Source organism: Hyperolius riggenbachi, chromosome 6 (assembly GCF_040937935.1).
Source record: "Hyperolius riggenbachi isolate aHypRig1 chromosome 6, aHypRig1.pri, whole genome shotgun sequence".
Classification (NCBI taxonomy): domain Eukaryota; kingdom Metazoa; phylum Chordata; class Amphibia; order Anura; family Hyperoliidae; genus Hyperolius; species Hyperolius riggenbachi.
The window spans coordinates 255,977,258-255,993,074 of NC_090651.1; the positions used below are offsets into that span (position 1 = coordinate 255,977,258).

General features: G+C 42.7%; 1 protein-coding gene across 2 annotated transcripts in view; it reads right to left on the reverse strand.

Annotated features, from left to right (window-relative positions):
* PERM1 (PPARGC1 and ESRR induced regulator, muscle 1) overlaps positions 1-15,817 on the reverse strand; it is a 619,718-nt gene that overhangs the window by 384,318 nt on the left and 219,583 nt on the right. For both annotated transcript variants that reach the window (XM_068240727.1, XM_068240725.1), the window contains exon 3: positions 8,524-8,572. In XM_068240727.1, the coding sequence (XP_068096828.1) occupies positions 8,524-8,548 (25 nt within the window). In that variant the 5' untranslated portion in view covers positions 8,549-8,572. The remainder of the gene's footprint in view (positions 1-8,523; positions 8,573-15,817) is intronic.

The following is a 15,817-nucleotide window of genomic DNA, read 5'->3' on the forward strand; positions in this document are numbered from 1 at the left end:
AGAGAAAGCAGTCCAGACTCCTCCCCCAGGCTTTTATCTGAATCTTGTTCTATGATCACCATCTACATGTGTTTAGTCGATATAAAGGGTGGTAATGATAGATTCCTATCTACGAGGGAACAGGAATGTGCAATGCAGCAATCGGTATTCCAATATAAGGATAAAGAAATGCGGGATATCAAATCAGTTTGGTACTAGGCTGTATTTGTTGCATGTATGCCCTACATAACTTAACTCATATCCTAAGACAAACGTGACTTGATCTTCCTGACTGCCAAACCAAAGATACTGTATTTCCATGTCATTTGCGTGAATTCATATAATTCACTGTAGAGATTATGTGACGTAAAAAACAACCACTTTACCAGGGAAAGGCCACACAAACCAGGATCAGATGATATCTGTATGTTTTATTGCTGGCATACCATACTCATTTAACAAAAAAACTTGCTTCTTCTTAGCTCGTTTCTGCGGATATTCATTTTTTGTATGTTTTTCCAGAAATCAGTTTTCATGTTAGATTGTGCAAATTTTTATGCAAATTTTTGCATGCATCTAGCGTGATAGACAATTCTTACAAGGGAAATGGATGCGTGAAGCAAAAATCTGCAGCAAACTGTCAGACTTTTTTTGCAGATTGGGACGGACTACAACAAAAAGAATGCAATCAATGGAAACTATTCCATGTAAAGAGATCAGGCTTGGCTATTTCCACCAGAGCCTAAGGGGAAAGCTGGTACTGTGCCTGCGTTGGATCAGAAAGGTTAATATTGCTGTCTGTTGCCTTCCAGGGGTTCCAGCACTGGATCCATGCTGCACAGGGGGAAGCCTCATTAGGAACCAGAGGCTTCCCCCTCCCCAGGTAAGTACCCGCCAATGCCAGGGGCACTTTTTTTTTATTACATATTCTCTTTAAATTGAATTGCTTTCAGTACTAACAGGAATGTTCACAATGGGAGTTTGCAGTGTACATAGGCCAAAAGACCCTAAAAACCAGGAACACCCAGGGAGAAATTAGCCACACAGGGAATTATACATTTGTGTTCCCAAAGTCATTTCTTTGTTGGCATCTCATTTATCTAAACTACATTTTGAAGGATATGAATATTTACTGTGAACGCTAAAGAAATAGACATTCTTTAACAATGGCAAACAGTTCATTTAAATTGAAAACCATAATTTCATTTAAAAATATACACAATGTATTGGTCTACATAAAGTGCTGCAGAACTATTTTGCTATGATCATCAGATGCCATCAGGTAGACAGCGACATCTGATGACTGCATGCAAACCAAGCCTTCAGAATAGCCGGTCTGCAGATGATTCCTTTAGATTCCGTACTGATGTCCTCCACATACTTATCAATCCATCCTGCTGCCAAGTCTTTCTTACCCTCTCTTTCCCTCAACTATCCCAAACAGTGGCATAGCTAGAGATTATGTGGCCCCATAGCAAAATTTTCATGGGGATATCAGATGCAGGCACTCTGGACCAATGCCACCTGCCCCTACCCTGTGGATATGACTTAGATGGGCAATTTGAATTCTCATGCACTCTACACTGCATATAGTCTATGCGCACTGAGACAAAGTCGGCTGGGGGAACACATGAAAGTTAATAGTGAATACATCAAGTACCACCAGAGCTCCATAGCAGTTGCTATAGCAGCTATGGCTATTGCTACTCTCTTGATCCCAAACATGACTGACTGCTCGAGGGTTGAGATGTCTTAGAAGGTGAATATGAGTTGGGCTAGTAAAAAATATCTGTAATTCTTATTAACAATGTTTTAATATGCTCCTTAACACTATCCCCAGTGTCCAAACGACTGCTAGCTGTAGCCCATCGTCTACGGGTGTCTACAACCATTATTTCCTCTATAGTAGCCGATAGACTTCTATCCACATTAAGTCACTGTTTGGGCACCCAATTACCGATAATTACTACAGCTGTCTATTAGACACCTACCGATCCCCGCACTCAAATGACCTGATCCAATGTTTTCTGTCTTGCTTTTACCATCCACCTGTTACAATCATAGAATATCACTGGGCAAACTAAAGTTTCTGAGTCAAACCTATGTTTGCTTAGAGAAATCACTCCATCTCCTTACAAGGAACCTGAAGTGAAAGGAATATAAAGGCTGCCATCTTCATTCTCTTCAGTCATTTCTACACAGTCCCATAACCCTAAACAACTTTTTAACATCTTCAACTCCCTACTTTGGAGGAAGCAACAAAGACCAGGACTCCTTTCCCAGCTTGGGCAGATGTGGGTATGTGTCTGAACTTTGATGGATCAGATGCTTGCCAATGTGTGTCTGGAGAGGTTACATTAACTCTGTTCACTCACTCTCACCTTGCAGTGCTAGAACACTAGGTTTTATTTTCAGCCAGTACACTATTATTAGCATGGAGTTTTGTTTGTGTGCGTTTCCTCTGGGCACTCTGCTTTTCTGAAATAGCGAAGTAATAACACGCACAACAGAAATAAATATGTAACAGGCACTGTAGATATCTTCTGCGTTAGTGACAGACAACAAGATTTACGTTATTATTAACAGCTTCACAGATGCGCAGAACAGGAGATAATGGTGGCAGCCGGAAGGTAGCAGCTCCCAGCATGGCTCCTGGCACAGACAGCTTGCTTCTCCACCGATTAGCACCACCTTAGAAAGAAGGTTTCCCTACCAAACTACATTAACGGATTTATGTAACTGAACGTGTCGGTATAGGGATTTCCCTTCTCCCTCTGCACTGCTGTTAGCTTGCCTGGCATAAAATACCGTCACAGCATCATATCAACAGTGGAGTCTGGATGTACTGTCTATTCCTGTACACTCTGCAGTAGTGCTCTGTACATTTCTCTATGTAGTTTTCCGTCTTATGTGATATGAATAAGTTTGCACTTAGCTATAGGGCCCTTTTACAACGGCTGCGTTCCGATTTATTTATGAAAAGGCTTGCGATTTTCCAAACGAAAGTACAGTAATGTTGTACTGTACTGTAAAGTTATACATACTGAATGCGTTTCCGATTTTCTAAAAAGGAAATCATAGTACAGTGTCTTGGGATTCCAGTTTGCGATTTTCACTGGATGCTAGCAACACACCCCTGATGAGTCTTGTGACGAAATGCATAGGGCGGAGCTAAAGGCAGGAAGTGGTCGGCAGAAGCAGGATGAGACGTCCTCCTGAGTTTTAAACATATGAGCGCTTTTTATTAGATGTTTGTGAGTATAAAAACTTTTTATTGGTTGAATAAATTGCCTGGTTTACACTATTAGAGGCTTTTTAGTTTGTAGATTGAGCCATTGTCGATGCAGAGGACCTAGAAACTTGCAAAGACTGGGATATTTACCACACACAATCAAGTGAATACAGCTGTCTGTTGGGGTGGGCAGCAATGCTACAGGGTGAGCGAAGAAGCTTGTGTGTGGGTGGTGTGTTTGCATATCAAAGGTGCAATAGGTATCCCTGCACTATGATATATTGTTTATGGTTTTATTGAGATTCTGTGCCGTTGAGAAGATAGGTGTGGACTTAGTGGAGTGAAAACAAGTGAGATTGCTGTCTGTGAAGCGGGGCAGCCTTGCTATTAGGTGAGTGTGCCAACTATAAGGTGGAGCACAAGGTGGCAGAGGTGGTCCCATAGTAATTACTTTCTCTCACCGGCAACCCCATAAGGTGGAGGTCACCCTACCAGAGAATCATATACAGACTATACTGTGGTCTTCTTTTCTTTTGTTTTTTGGCTCTTTGAGGTGGAGACATTATATGATCTGCGATCTGCTTGAGTGCAACGTGGACTTGTACAAAGGAGCCCTTAAAAGAACTGAGAACTTTGGTGGGAAGTGCACTCCAATATAAGTACTAAAACAGGCACAAAAAGCCCAGCAGAACGCAGGACGCATTGAAAATCGGAATTGGAATCGTATGTAAAACTCCACCAAAATCGGAATCACATGTAGTGTAAAAGAGCCCTTCCGCTACAGTATTTATTCCTGGTGTGTGTATTATACCTTTATTTAATATTCACTATATGGCAGTTACAGATCTTCCTTTTAACACAGAACACCCCCTCCCTTTACTATGCTGCATTTTTCAAGGTTAAAGGATGCATACCAGTATAAACTGTATACCACTCTAGTTTCCTTCCCACATCCCAAAAATATTGAAAAATGAATTTGTTTCCCCAAATACTGGTCTTACAGAGGGCCTGTAATGACTCATAGCAGAACATAAAAAAATATTGAGGATTGGCATTTGTATTTTGAGTATCTTGGTTTTAGCATTAAAAACGCTTCTTATAACTATATATTGCTGTATTTTGCCAGGCCCGGTCCGCCCATGATGCCAAGTGAGGAGTTGGTTTTTCCACACGCTTCTTGCGACCCTGTTGACTATTTTGAATGAAACGCTTGATTGTTCGATGATCACGCTTCAGAAGCTTTGCAATTTTAGGAGTGCTGCATCCCTCTGCAAGATATCTCACTATTTTTGACTTTTCTGAGCCTGTCAAGTCCTTCTTTTGACCCATTTTGCCAAAGGAAAGGAAGTTGCCTAATAATTATGCACACCTGATATAGGGTTGATGTGCATCTCTGTAATGAGAAGGGGTGTGGTCTAATGACATCACCTAATATGCCTAATTGGTAGTAGGCTTTCGAGCCTATACAGCTTGGAGTAAGACAACAAGCATAAAGAGGATGATGTGGTCAAAATACTCATTTGCCTAATAATTCTGCACTCCCTGTAAATATATATATATATATATATATATATATATATATATATATACACACAAGATAGTGCTAGAAGTGCCAGGAGTTCCTGGTGACAGTGAGGTAGTCCAGATAGGAACTTTCCAGAGATAGTGTAGTCAAGGCAAGCCGAAGTCAGTCCAGGCAGAGTTCATGCAAATCCGTGTCCAAGCAAGTCCAATCCAGGTGGCAAGGCAAAAACGTAGTTGAGGTGCAAGGCAAGGTTGGCAACAGGAATCCAGCAGAGATAAGTGTGGTCAGGATACAAGGCAGTAGTCAGCAACAGGAATCAAGCAGAGGTTAAGCGTGGTCAAAATACAAGACAATGGTCGGCAACAGGAATCCAATTTGACAGTGGGCGCTTCCCAGCAACAAGCCAAAGCTAATGCTATCACGGACAATGACTGGTGGCGCTCACCAGGTTTAAATACTAGAACGAACCAATCAACAAAGCAAAATTGAGAAGAAACCAATAGCACTCCCGCTGACACGCACACATGAACGTCAGAGTTACTGCTTACATCTGCGGAGCGCGTACTGGGAATGCATCCTCTGCCTATCCAATGAGATCTGAAAAGCACCTTGCGTTCCACTGATGTCAGTGGCTTGCCGAGCCCAGGAAGTATGAACTGCAGCCCAAGTCTCGGCATTCCGTTGCTGCCCAGGCACAGCGGACCTTACAACTGCTCACTAAAGCAGATGAAAAAAAATCACTACAGTGATTCACCTTGCCAGCAGTAAAGATGCCGGCATCACTGATAAATTTAAGCATGTAAATCCGAGTGAAGTAAGATTTTACTATGATTATGGTAGGGACTACTAGAGTGTGAGACATTCTGATGTACAGTTAGTGACATGGCTATGGACTCTACAAAGGACTGCATAGGATGTTACAACAGTATAAATACTGTACATAATCATGAGAATTGGAAGCAGTTGGTCTACAATAACCCCTGACATCACTGTGAATGCAGTACCAAGAAATCTCTCTACCAGTGTTCACTGTTTCTGCCACCCATACCTGGTAATGCTGCTACTGCATTTTCAGTCATGGCAAATCTGAGAAAGCAGCAGCGTTTCAATGACTGATGTCAAGAGATTTGTGAATACATTTCATGTCCCACTTGGAAAGCAGCCAGTCTTTGTGTTGTGTTGCTAGGACACAGCACTGATTGCACATTTCCTCTGATGTCTATAAGGTTCCAAGTGCCAAGACAGATGACTATTCAGTGTCATCACTGCAGAGGGCACAGCAAGAATTATCAATGGAATCCACACTGAATGTGCTGGTGGCTGCACACATAAAGCTGCTTCTAATGCACAAACGAGCACACAGTCCTGACCTGTGCACAGATGAAAGCAGAGCGAGCAGGCTGCAGCGGCGATAGAGTGTTGCGAATGGCGGGAGTGACAGGACCACACAGCGTGAGTGATTGAAATCTACGCCATGGCAGGGATAACCACTGCCAAACAGGGCATAGATCTTAATTACTGAACCCGAAACCAGTTAGCCAAACACTTACTTTTGTCTAAAACATGAGAAAGATTAATCAAAGTGTCCATGATAGGTAAAGGTACCCAGAGACAAAAGGTGACAGTCATGCAGTCAGGTAACATAATCTAACAGTCTGATGAGTCCACAGCAGATACCACCACGCAAGCAGTATCAGGCCAAACGTCACTCCACAAGCTTACCATCTTGTCTGATTACTATTACATGCCAACATCAGTTACTGCACAGGTACCCCTTGCCAGAAATGCCACACACAGCTAAGACCCAGTTCTGTTCTGCCTGGTATTGGTCATTTGCCAGGTCTTCTACATTGCAACAGAAGGTATCAGACAAGGTTTCAGTAGAAAATTTGTTTAATCCTTTCCGTACCACGTTGCTCTGAATCTAAGGACCAGAGCCAATCCCCCCCCCCCCCCCAATTGATGTACTGTGATTGGCTCACAGTGATCACAGGGTCACGAGCCAATGGAATCATGCCTGATTGGTGCATGGAGCCCAGCTGTCATAAGGACAGCAGAGCAAGTGTGATGCAGTGGTGATTAAGTGGCGAAAGTGGTGTGAGTGTGTGGCAACGAGTAATTGAAATCTATGTACTGGCAGGAATAGTGGGCAGAACACAGGGCATAGATTTGAATTACCTTGGTCTAGAAGAGGTTAATATTGACAGCACCAGAAGTGGTTAATATTGACAGCACCATAGCAGCTGCTAAGTTTTGAACTTTTTAACGAAATACAAAGCTATTCAAAGGTCAGTTGCATACCACCTTGCCTTTGCCCGTGCCTCACCCCCGCCACCTTCCATACTGCTTACCACTCCACCACAGAGATAACAGATTCTAACAGATTTCCATAAGGTTTGATGTTTTCATACACTCAAACCTTCCTATTAAACCATCTAACTGTATGTGCCTACCTTCCCTGCTGAACTCTCACCCATATTTACAGGTTTTTGTACTGGAGCAGACACAACATTGCACCTGAGCAGACATTCCATCATCATCGTAGGATGACTACATACAGCCAACATGGCTAACAACAGCAAATGCACATAACAAATACCTCAAATGCCCGTGTATAAGGAAAGAAGGGAATAAATATAACTGCGTGTTTTCAACAAATTTGTGAAAGAATATATGAACAAGTTGGATTTTAACTGGTTTTATCTCTTGCCTTCCCTTAGATTTCTTTCTTTGCTACAACACTACCTATCAAACTTTCTATTGATTGATTGATGACGTTAAAAATACAATATCAGTTTATGCTGTAAAAAAATTCTTGCTTTGTACTTAAATCTTGCTTTGCCACATTAAATACAACACCAGTTTGCAGAGCCAGTTATGGGCTCCTCAGCGGCATGTAGCCACCTATCACAAGTACTTCTGCTGTTCCCTCCCATCACAAGTACTGCTGCTGTTCCCTCCCATCACAAGTACTGCTGCTGTTCCCTCCCATCACAAGTACTGCTGCTGTTCCCTCCCATCACAAGTACTGCTGCTGTTCCCTCCCATCACAAGTACTGCTGCTGTTTCCTCCCATCACAAGTACTGCTGCTGTTCCCTCCCATCACAAGTACTGCTGCTGTTCCCTCCCTTGACCATCACAAGTTTTGCTGCTGTTCCCTCTCATCCACATACATGAAAAAAAAAGGTGCCTGGAAAAAAATGACCAGGCCCTAGGCACCTGTCTAGACTACCTTGTGGATGATCCCGCCCTGGGACACACATGAAAGAGATAGGTCCGTCAAAACACTACCAGTGCCTATGCCATGCACCTTATCTAAGCAGTAAAATGTTACTTTTGCATGTGTTTCTTATGTGTGCTGTTTTTTACTTGAGTCATGAGGTTGGCTTTTAGATCACAGTCATAAAACATTAAATATATTTTATTATACACTTACTTGATTTCAGTACAAAAAGTCAGAAATGGTTTAGTGCTGTAAAATGTAATAATGGTTTCATTCTTAATCAAAATGCTGTCTTCTCACTGCTGCAAAAGAACATGAAGCAGGGACTGGAGAAACAAATGGTGACATCTTTGGAGGTGACAATGATCCTGTGAACAGGTTGTGTTCTTATTAGCAGTGGAGGGTGAGGCTAGAGCCTGACAGAGCCATGAAGCAGCAGAAAGATGTAGTGGCTGATTCCTGCGCTCACATGCAGGACCAGTAAAAGAAAAATGCATTAATAGTGCTCCAGAGAGTCTAGAGGATTATGTGCAAACACTCAGCATATCTGGGAAATCACTTACTCTGCAGCTTGAACCCATCCAGCATCTTCTCAGATTGAGTTCCAGCGGGCTGGAGGAAAGAAATAGCATGCAATTAGAGGATCTGGGATACCCCTTCACTGCCAAACACATAACAAAACATATGCAGGGTCTAAAGCATCATATGAAGAGCTGGGAAATGTCTGTGATATCAAACTACACCTGCCTCTAAATTCACTCTAAATGGAAACAGGAACGTCCCAAACGCTCTGACCCCCAATATGCAGTATTTACTAGTGCAGGGACAAAACCACTCAGATGAAAAGGAGAAGACCTGCAGGCTCAAACGAGCTGTTAAAAGCCGGTATCTTTATTGAATGGATGGACACAAATCCTCCACAGCCTCATGCAGCAGTCACAGTAAAGATTTAAAGGGTACCTGAAGCAGCCCTCCTCATAAGCCCTCCTCTGGATCAACAGGGATATGTGAGGGAGCAGGCTGATGTTGTACTTTGTTCTTTGGTTGAACTCGATGGACGTATGTCTTTTTTCAACCCAAATAACTATGTAACTATATAAGTTAGATACTTACTTCAGTAGGGGGAGGCCTCTGGATGGTCCAGGGGTTTCACCAATCCTCCTAACCCCCTCCTTCCACTGGAACCCTCTAAACCTGCGGCTGTGCTCTGCTCCATATACAAGCGCAGCCGCGCTGCGCAGGGGTAAAGTACAGCCCGCGCCTGTGCAATGGCTCAGAGCTTTTTCTTCCACATTCCTCTACATGAGTACACTGACACAGCTTGTGTTATTTTGAACAATTTGTTTAAAATGAAACAAATGACAAGTTCAGTTATTTCAGATTCGTGTACTTTATACATGTAAAATGAGAGCCTCCTGTAGAGCCTGATTAACATCAGATATATTACACACTGACGTAACTATTCAAAACTAGGAAACAATTCAGGTTATTGCTTTAAATGTAACTAAGTACCTGAGAATGCTGAGCATGTGGGACTGCTGTAGCATCCTCTATAATAAAACTCCTGTGTCCCTGCGTGTGCTGTCTCTGTGTAACTGGGTCCGTGCTTTTTAGCACTGCGCATGTGCGCAGCACGGACCCAGCCTCACAGAGACAGGAGGACGGGGCCAGGGAGCCGGGCGGGCGTGTGAGCAGGCGGGTGGGTGTGCGCGCGTGCGCAGTAACATGCGGCGGCGAGAAACACAGACCCTAGAGCCCATTTTTAAACGGGCTTGGGTCTGCTAGTTTAAACATCATGGTCTTCCATGGAAAATTTATAGTGCTGAATATTTTTTCACTCAGAAGCTGTTTGGGTCTTGTCAATGACTAGGCAATAGGAAGCCACTGATACAGAAAAGCATGCATTTTATGGCATGTGCATTTCTGTGTCTTTGGATTTGCCCTATGATTGCGTTTGCATTTACAATAATTTGCCTTTTCAACAAGAGGAAAAAAATACATTGGCAACTTGGGAAAGCATGTGATTCGAATGCACTATGTCTATGTGGGAAAAGGGTAATTGCTGTGCTTATCGTCTACAAATGAGATTTTTTGTGCAGGCCATAGACTAAAATTCTATGCGATTTCACACGAGTTTTCCGCTAGGCGATCCTAATAAGTGTGCTCCCTGACGAAAAGTTTATGAAGGATTGTATTTTATACGTGGAAAGTAGTTCTTGTAAGGCTAGTTTCACATATGGTGCAGTGCAGTTGTCCTGCGGCATGAGAGGGTAGGACAATCGCACTGCACCATTTCCCCTTGCACATTAACCTGCGGCAGTGTGCCAACAGGGTAATATGCATAGCTCCGCCCCCAAACAGTGACGTGCTCCCTGATGGACAGGAAGTATGTAACTGTGTTTTGGCCGATTGGCACATGTCTAAATGGATTGTAGTTGTGCCATTGACTGCAATGCAAATTCCTGCCGTGCGGTACCGCTCGGCAATGCACTGCAGTCTGTGTTGCCTCTGTGTTGTCAGAAGCACTTCCGCCGCATCGTGCCACACCGCGGTTAGTACGGCTAGTCTAATGGCCATTGCGACGAGGGTGCGGTGGGGAGCGTACCGTGATACACCATGAGTGAAAGGGGCCTCAAATGAAACAATCCAGAACTCCTGCTCTATAAAACATCAGTTTAATATGATTAATACAAATTCACCCCTCATAAAGTCAAAGGATCTTATGAGACGCATGGGAAGATTTGACAGAAGCTGGCTGATTCAGTCATTAGTGTGAACTGAAAGATTTTCAGTACTACAAAATACCTGTTTGAACATGATAGAGCTACTTGTATCCGGACACTTTCTTCACCGCTGTCATAACAAGTACTGAATGTGGTACATGTTGAACTTTGCCATTATTTTTCATTATGTAAAGGACAGGTCTAGTTTTTGTATGGGCAGCACTTGGTGAATAGAGCTCTCACCTTGCAGTGCTGGGTCCCTGGATCCGTTCCCAGCTGGGACACTATCTGCACGGAGTTTGTATGGGTAGGCTACCACCAGGAACTCCGGTTTCCTCCCACATCCCAAAAACATACAGATAAGTTTATTGATGAAGTACATATGGCTATGGCAGGGATTAGATTGTAAGCTCCTTTCTGTCTTTTATACAGTTATCCTGTAAGGTAGACAAATTTACCAGTAAATACCTGCTGGAAAAAAACAGATCACAGACATTATTATTATTATTATTTAGTATTTATATAGCGCCGACATATTACGCAGCGCTGTACAGTATATATATATATATATATATATATATATATATATATATATCATGTCACTAACTGTCCCTCAAAGGAGCTCACAATCTAATCCCTACCATTGCCATATGTCTATATTAGGTAGTGTAAGTACTGTAGTCTAGGGCCAATTTTTAGAGGGAGCCAATTAACTTACCTGTATGTTTTTGGAATGTGGGAGGAAACCAGAGTGCCCGGAGGAAACCCACGCAGACACGGAGAGAACATACAAACTCTTTGCAGATAGTGCCCTGGCTGGGATTCGAACCAGGGACCCAGCGCTGCAAGGCGAGAGAGCTAACCACTACGCCACCGTGCTGGTTAAATATAAAAGTTATCTACCACCTACTCCCCTATGAATTTGCAGATTTGGGTGAACAAAACAAAGACACTTAAAGACATAACAAGACATAACATAAGTCCAAGCTGGACATTTCAGCTTTTTGCTGGACTAAGGCATCGTTCACAGGGAAGGCTGATCTGCCTCCAAGTGGGCTAAAACTCTGACATAACATTCAATAAAAATGTGTTTTCCTACTTTTTATTACCAGTAGTTATCATATTTGCTTTTAAGTACAAGTAATATTGTATATGTACAAATCACAAATTCCCAAAGTACAGTTTATCTGCTCTGAAAGCTGCCACTGCATTTTATTGCATAGCTGCTGTATTTATATATTAAGATCTATCTAGTGATCACTTCTCAGCTCTTTCTGCTTCTCAGCTCAGTACAGCTCAGTTTTGGCAGTTTGCTGGTGCTTACTAAGGACTCATTCACAGTACAAGAGCTTTTCTAAGCGCTTTATAATTTTAAAAGCTCTTGCTAATGTTATCCATGTGTGTGTTCTCACTTGAGCAATGTGATTTAGTAACATTAGTATGTGATTTAGTAACATTCCCCCATAGCATTGCATTAGCAAGAGCTTTTCACTAGCGCTTTAAAAGCTCTTGCATTGTGAACCAGCCCCAAATATATCTGAAAAAGGAATGTAAACAAAAGATGTTATCGGGTCTTCTGCGACCAGAAGCTGCCCACTGATGCAAGGAGCTTTCCACAAAAGAACAAAAGTGCTGTGTTAATCTGTTTGAATGCTGTTCTGCTACAATCTTTTTCGTAGTAGTAGATTTTATGGTTGTAAATAATCTTTCAGAACAAAAAGGAAAATGCTAAGTTTCATACCACTTTAATGTAGCCAAATGGCAGTATTTGTAGCCCAACACTTGTCATGTGGTTTTGACATGTGGTGTGTTTTCCTGGCAGCAAAAAAACCCCGCATCAAGTCGCACCTAAGCACAGCCATGCTCAGATGTGCCTCAGATGTGATGTGATGTGTGGTGGCTGCCCCTACATTGCCTGTGCTGAGTGCTAGCAAGCGCCGGGACGATGCATGGGAGAAGCTGACAGGTGGGGAATTCAACAATTTCAGCCTCTTGTGTGACAGAGACCTAAGAATAATTTCTCACCTTCAGGTTTCCAGCAGACACTTCCAGCTGACTGTAAAGTGTAGAGTAAAGTGACTGGGCAATTGTCAGGTCCTGCTACTGGCCCTCAGGTCCTGCAACTCTGTCAAAGCACTGCTTCTGGGATGAAGGGGTGAAGATGTTTTCATACTTAGCTAACAACTGGGATCTAAAATTGCTATGGCTGTGACAGTCTAGCACTGACAGAATGACAACAGCAGAACCTTTAGTGAATGTGAATGAAGCCTTTGCTGATGTCCGTGTAGGGATGCCGCAGCAGAACTGGGTGGTGGAAAGAAGTGTCAGTCTTTCAATCATAACTGCTAGATAAGCATTTATACATTACTAGGATCACTCCCCACCCTTCCTCTCCTCACAGTGCGGTTTCTCATGCAAACAATGTACAGCAGGCACAGTTGCCATTAATATTCAACCAGGCTCCATATTTCTTCAAAGTGAGGTTATAAATGCTTTCTACAGACAACTGCAGTTTTTGTTATTTGCGTCAACTTATTTTCATACATTTCAAATGAGGCTGAACATGAGAAACTTCAGAGATGAGTTGTAATTACTGGAGGCACAAACTGTGTAGTCTTCAATATTGTAAAATAAATACAGGTGTATTTACATATCACAGAAAATGTATCCCACCACACACCGCCCTTTCCAAAGCATCCTCCATGATCTCTGGTCCTCAGCAGAATCCACTTACTGTCTGTTGTCAGCTCCAACAATGTCTGACATGATCTGGACAAACATTCAAAAAAATGAGTTGACAGAGCTGTGAGTGCAGTAAGAAAACTGACAGGGGCCACTGAAAGAGGCCGTTGTCAGTTTTCTTACTGCACTGACAGCTCTGGGAGGGAAGAAGGATTGCAGCCTTACTGGTCTGACACTGACACCCAAAGAGGGCAGCAAAACTCTGCCTTTGTAGTTTATAATGGCCCTGATTTATTAAACTGTTCACAGTGGCCTTTGCATTGCATTTCCTGTGACAGCAGGAAAGTGACGCTGCACGTTATGCTCGCGTTTACGTCAAGTACACTCAAGCATACAGTTCAATGAAAAGTATCCTTCGCTTAGACTGTTAATGTGCGCGTTTTGCGGTAACAACTGCATGCAGTGCATTACCATGCTGCACGCCGTTATACTGCTTGCTAGGCAGCAAGCTGTGATCTGCTACAGGGATGTTCTCCCACTTCTGGCTAGAGTTGTGATGATTATTTAGGTGGTCAGCCTAAAACATGAGCCGTTCCTGTGTAAGAGCTGCCTGTGACAGCGTACAACAGTAAAATGCATCCCCAGCATTCCTGTAGATCTGCATGCATGCAACTAGAGGCGCCTGGAAAAAAAGGTGCTGCCTAACCTTTAACCCCCCCCCCCCCCCCCGATGGCGCCTAACCTTAACCCCTAAGGACACCCACCCACCCCTAACACTAAAAAGACCCTGCAGCAAAGCCGCAATTAGTGGCAATAGATAGTAATTTGGGCACACGATAAAATAGTGGGTAGCCCCGGCACTCACTATTTTATAGCTTCGCGCCCACCATTTCTAGCCAAAATGTGCATAGCGGTTAACCTTGGTGCACGCAGTTTTATTGGGTGCCTCCGGATACCCAAATTTCCATCTATTGCCGCTAGTCGCAGCTTTTATCATTGCTGCCTATAGTGGAGCCCTTCTTTCCACAGCACTCCAGGCACCCTTTTTACCTGCTTCGCACTAGAAGGCACAGGGAAACCTGTGTATCATTGTTTCCCTGTGCACGCCTAAAAGGTTTCAGGGAAACCTCTATGAATGTACATTGCTCCTGCATCTCTTGTTCTTTATAACTTTCTGATGTCCTGCCCGGCAGTACATTGGTACCAATGGAGTGAGTAGTAGGACAGGGTGGCTCCTCCTATTGGCTGTCCCCTTTGCATGTCCATTTTACCAGCTGATTGCTAGTTACCGACAACTCCAAGCTGGAGGTAAAATTAAGAACATTTCACTTATTTTACTAATCTTTGTGAATCAACATTTATTGAGGTATTTACTGCACAAGATGGTAATATACCTCACAAGTTGATACTTTTCCATGCAGTAACAGCCTTAGCGTATTGACATTTGACAAGATGTTTGGTAAAATCAGCTGTTTTCTGCATTACCGAATACAGTAATGATTAGTGAATAATGATGGTAAATGGTAAAAAATTTTCGCCTATGTGGCTTTGACTGTTACATTTTTCTCTGGTCTCCCTGAAGCCTGTCTATTTGACATCTGCTCATTCAGATGACCAGCTCATTATTATATCTAGTTCTGGAGTATGTTATTATGACATGTGTTAACTATGCTATATTTTATGTCTAGATATTTAGCTATACTGTTAGCTCTTTTTTTTGTCTTGTGCAAAATTTTGGTTTAATAAAGGTTGAATGTGAGAAAAAAAGTTTGCAGCAGCCCATACCTTTGTCACATCAGATCACACTGAGGGCCCTTTCACACTATGGCATTGTGGTAAATTTGCGTTAAGCAATTTTACCGAAAGAGGCTGCTAAATAAATGTCTATGTAGACCTTCATACTTAGTGCTATGCAACTCAGTGCGACTTAAGTACACAAATTGCAGCAATCCCGATGAAAAGTTAACAGTGTGTTACCACATGATCCGTGCCTACCACACGGATTGTGCAGTAAAGCAGGTCTATGGCAATGCAGTACGTGCATCTTTAGAGTGCAAAATATTAGACTGTACTCAGGAAGTCCTCCATTTCTTAATACAAAGTTCTCATTTGAGATACTTGTACATTACTGTCATTACATAACTTGCAAACGAGATAAACAGAGGAACACCAAGAGCCCTAATAGTGTAGTATGTATTGACAAAGGGGATAATGACAAAGAGTAATAGATTATCCTGACCCCACTCAGGAATAAGAAGTCGCTCTCTGTAGATAGTAGAAAAGGATCGCAACCCTCCACCCAGGGTGGATACAATATTATATAGGAGAGAACAGAGGCGCCAAAAGGATAAAAGGGGTTTTAAAGGAGCTTAAAAGCCAAAAATTTGGTAATCTGTCAGAGGTGCCGAGTGTTGTTTGTTTTGCTAGATGCTGTAACTCCTTTTTCTATTGC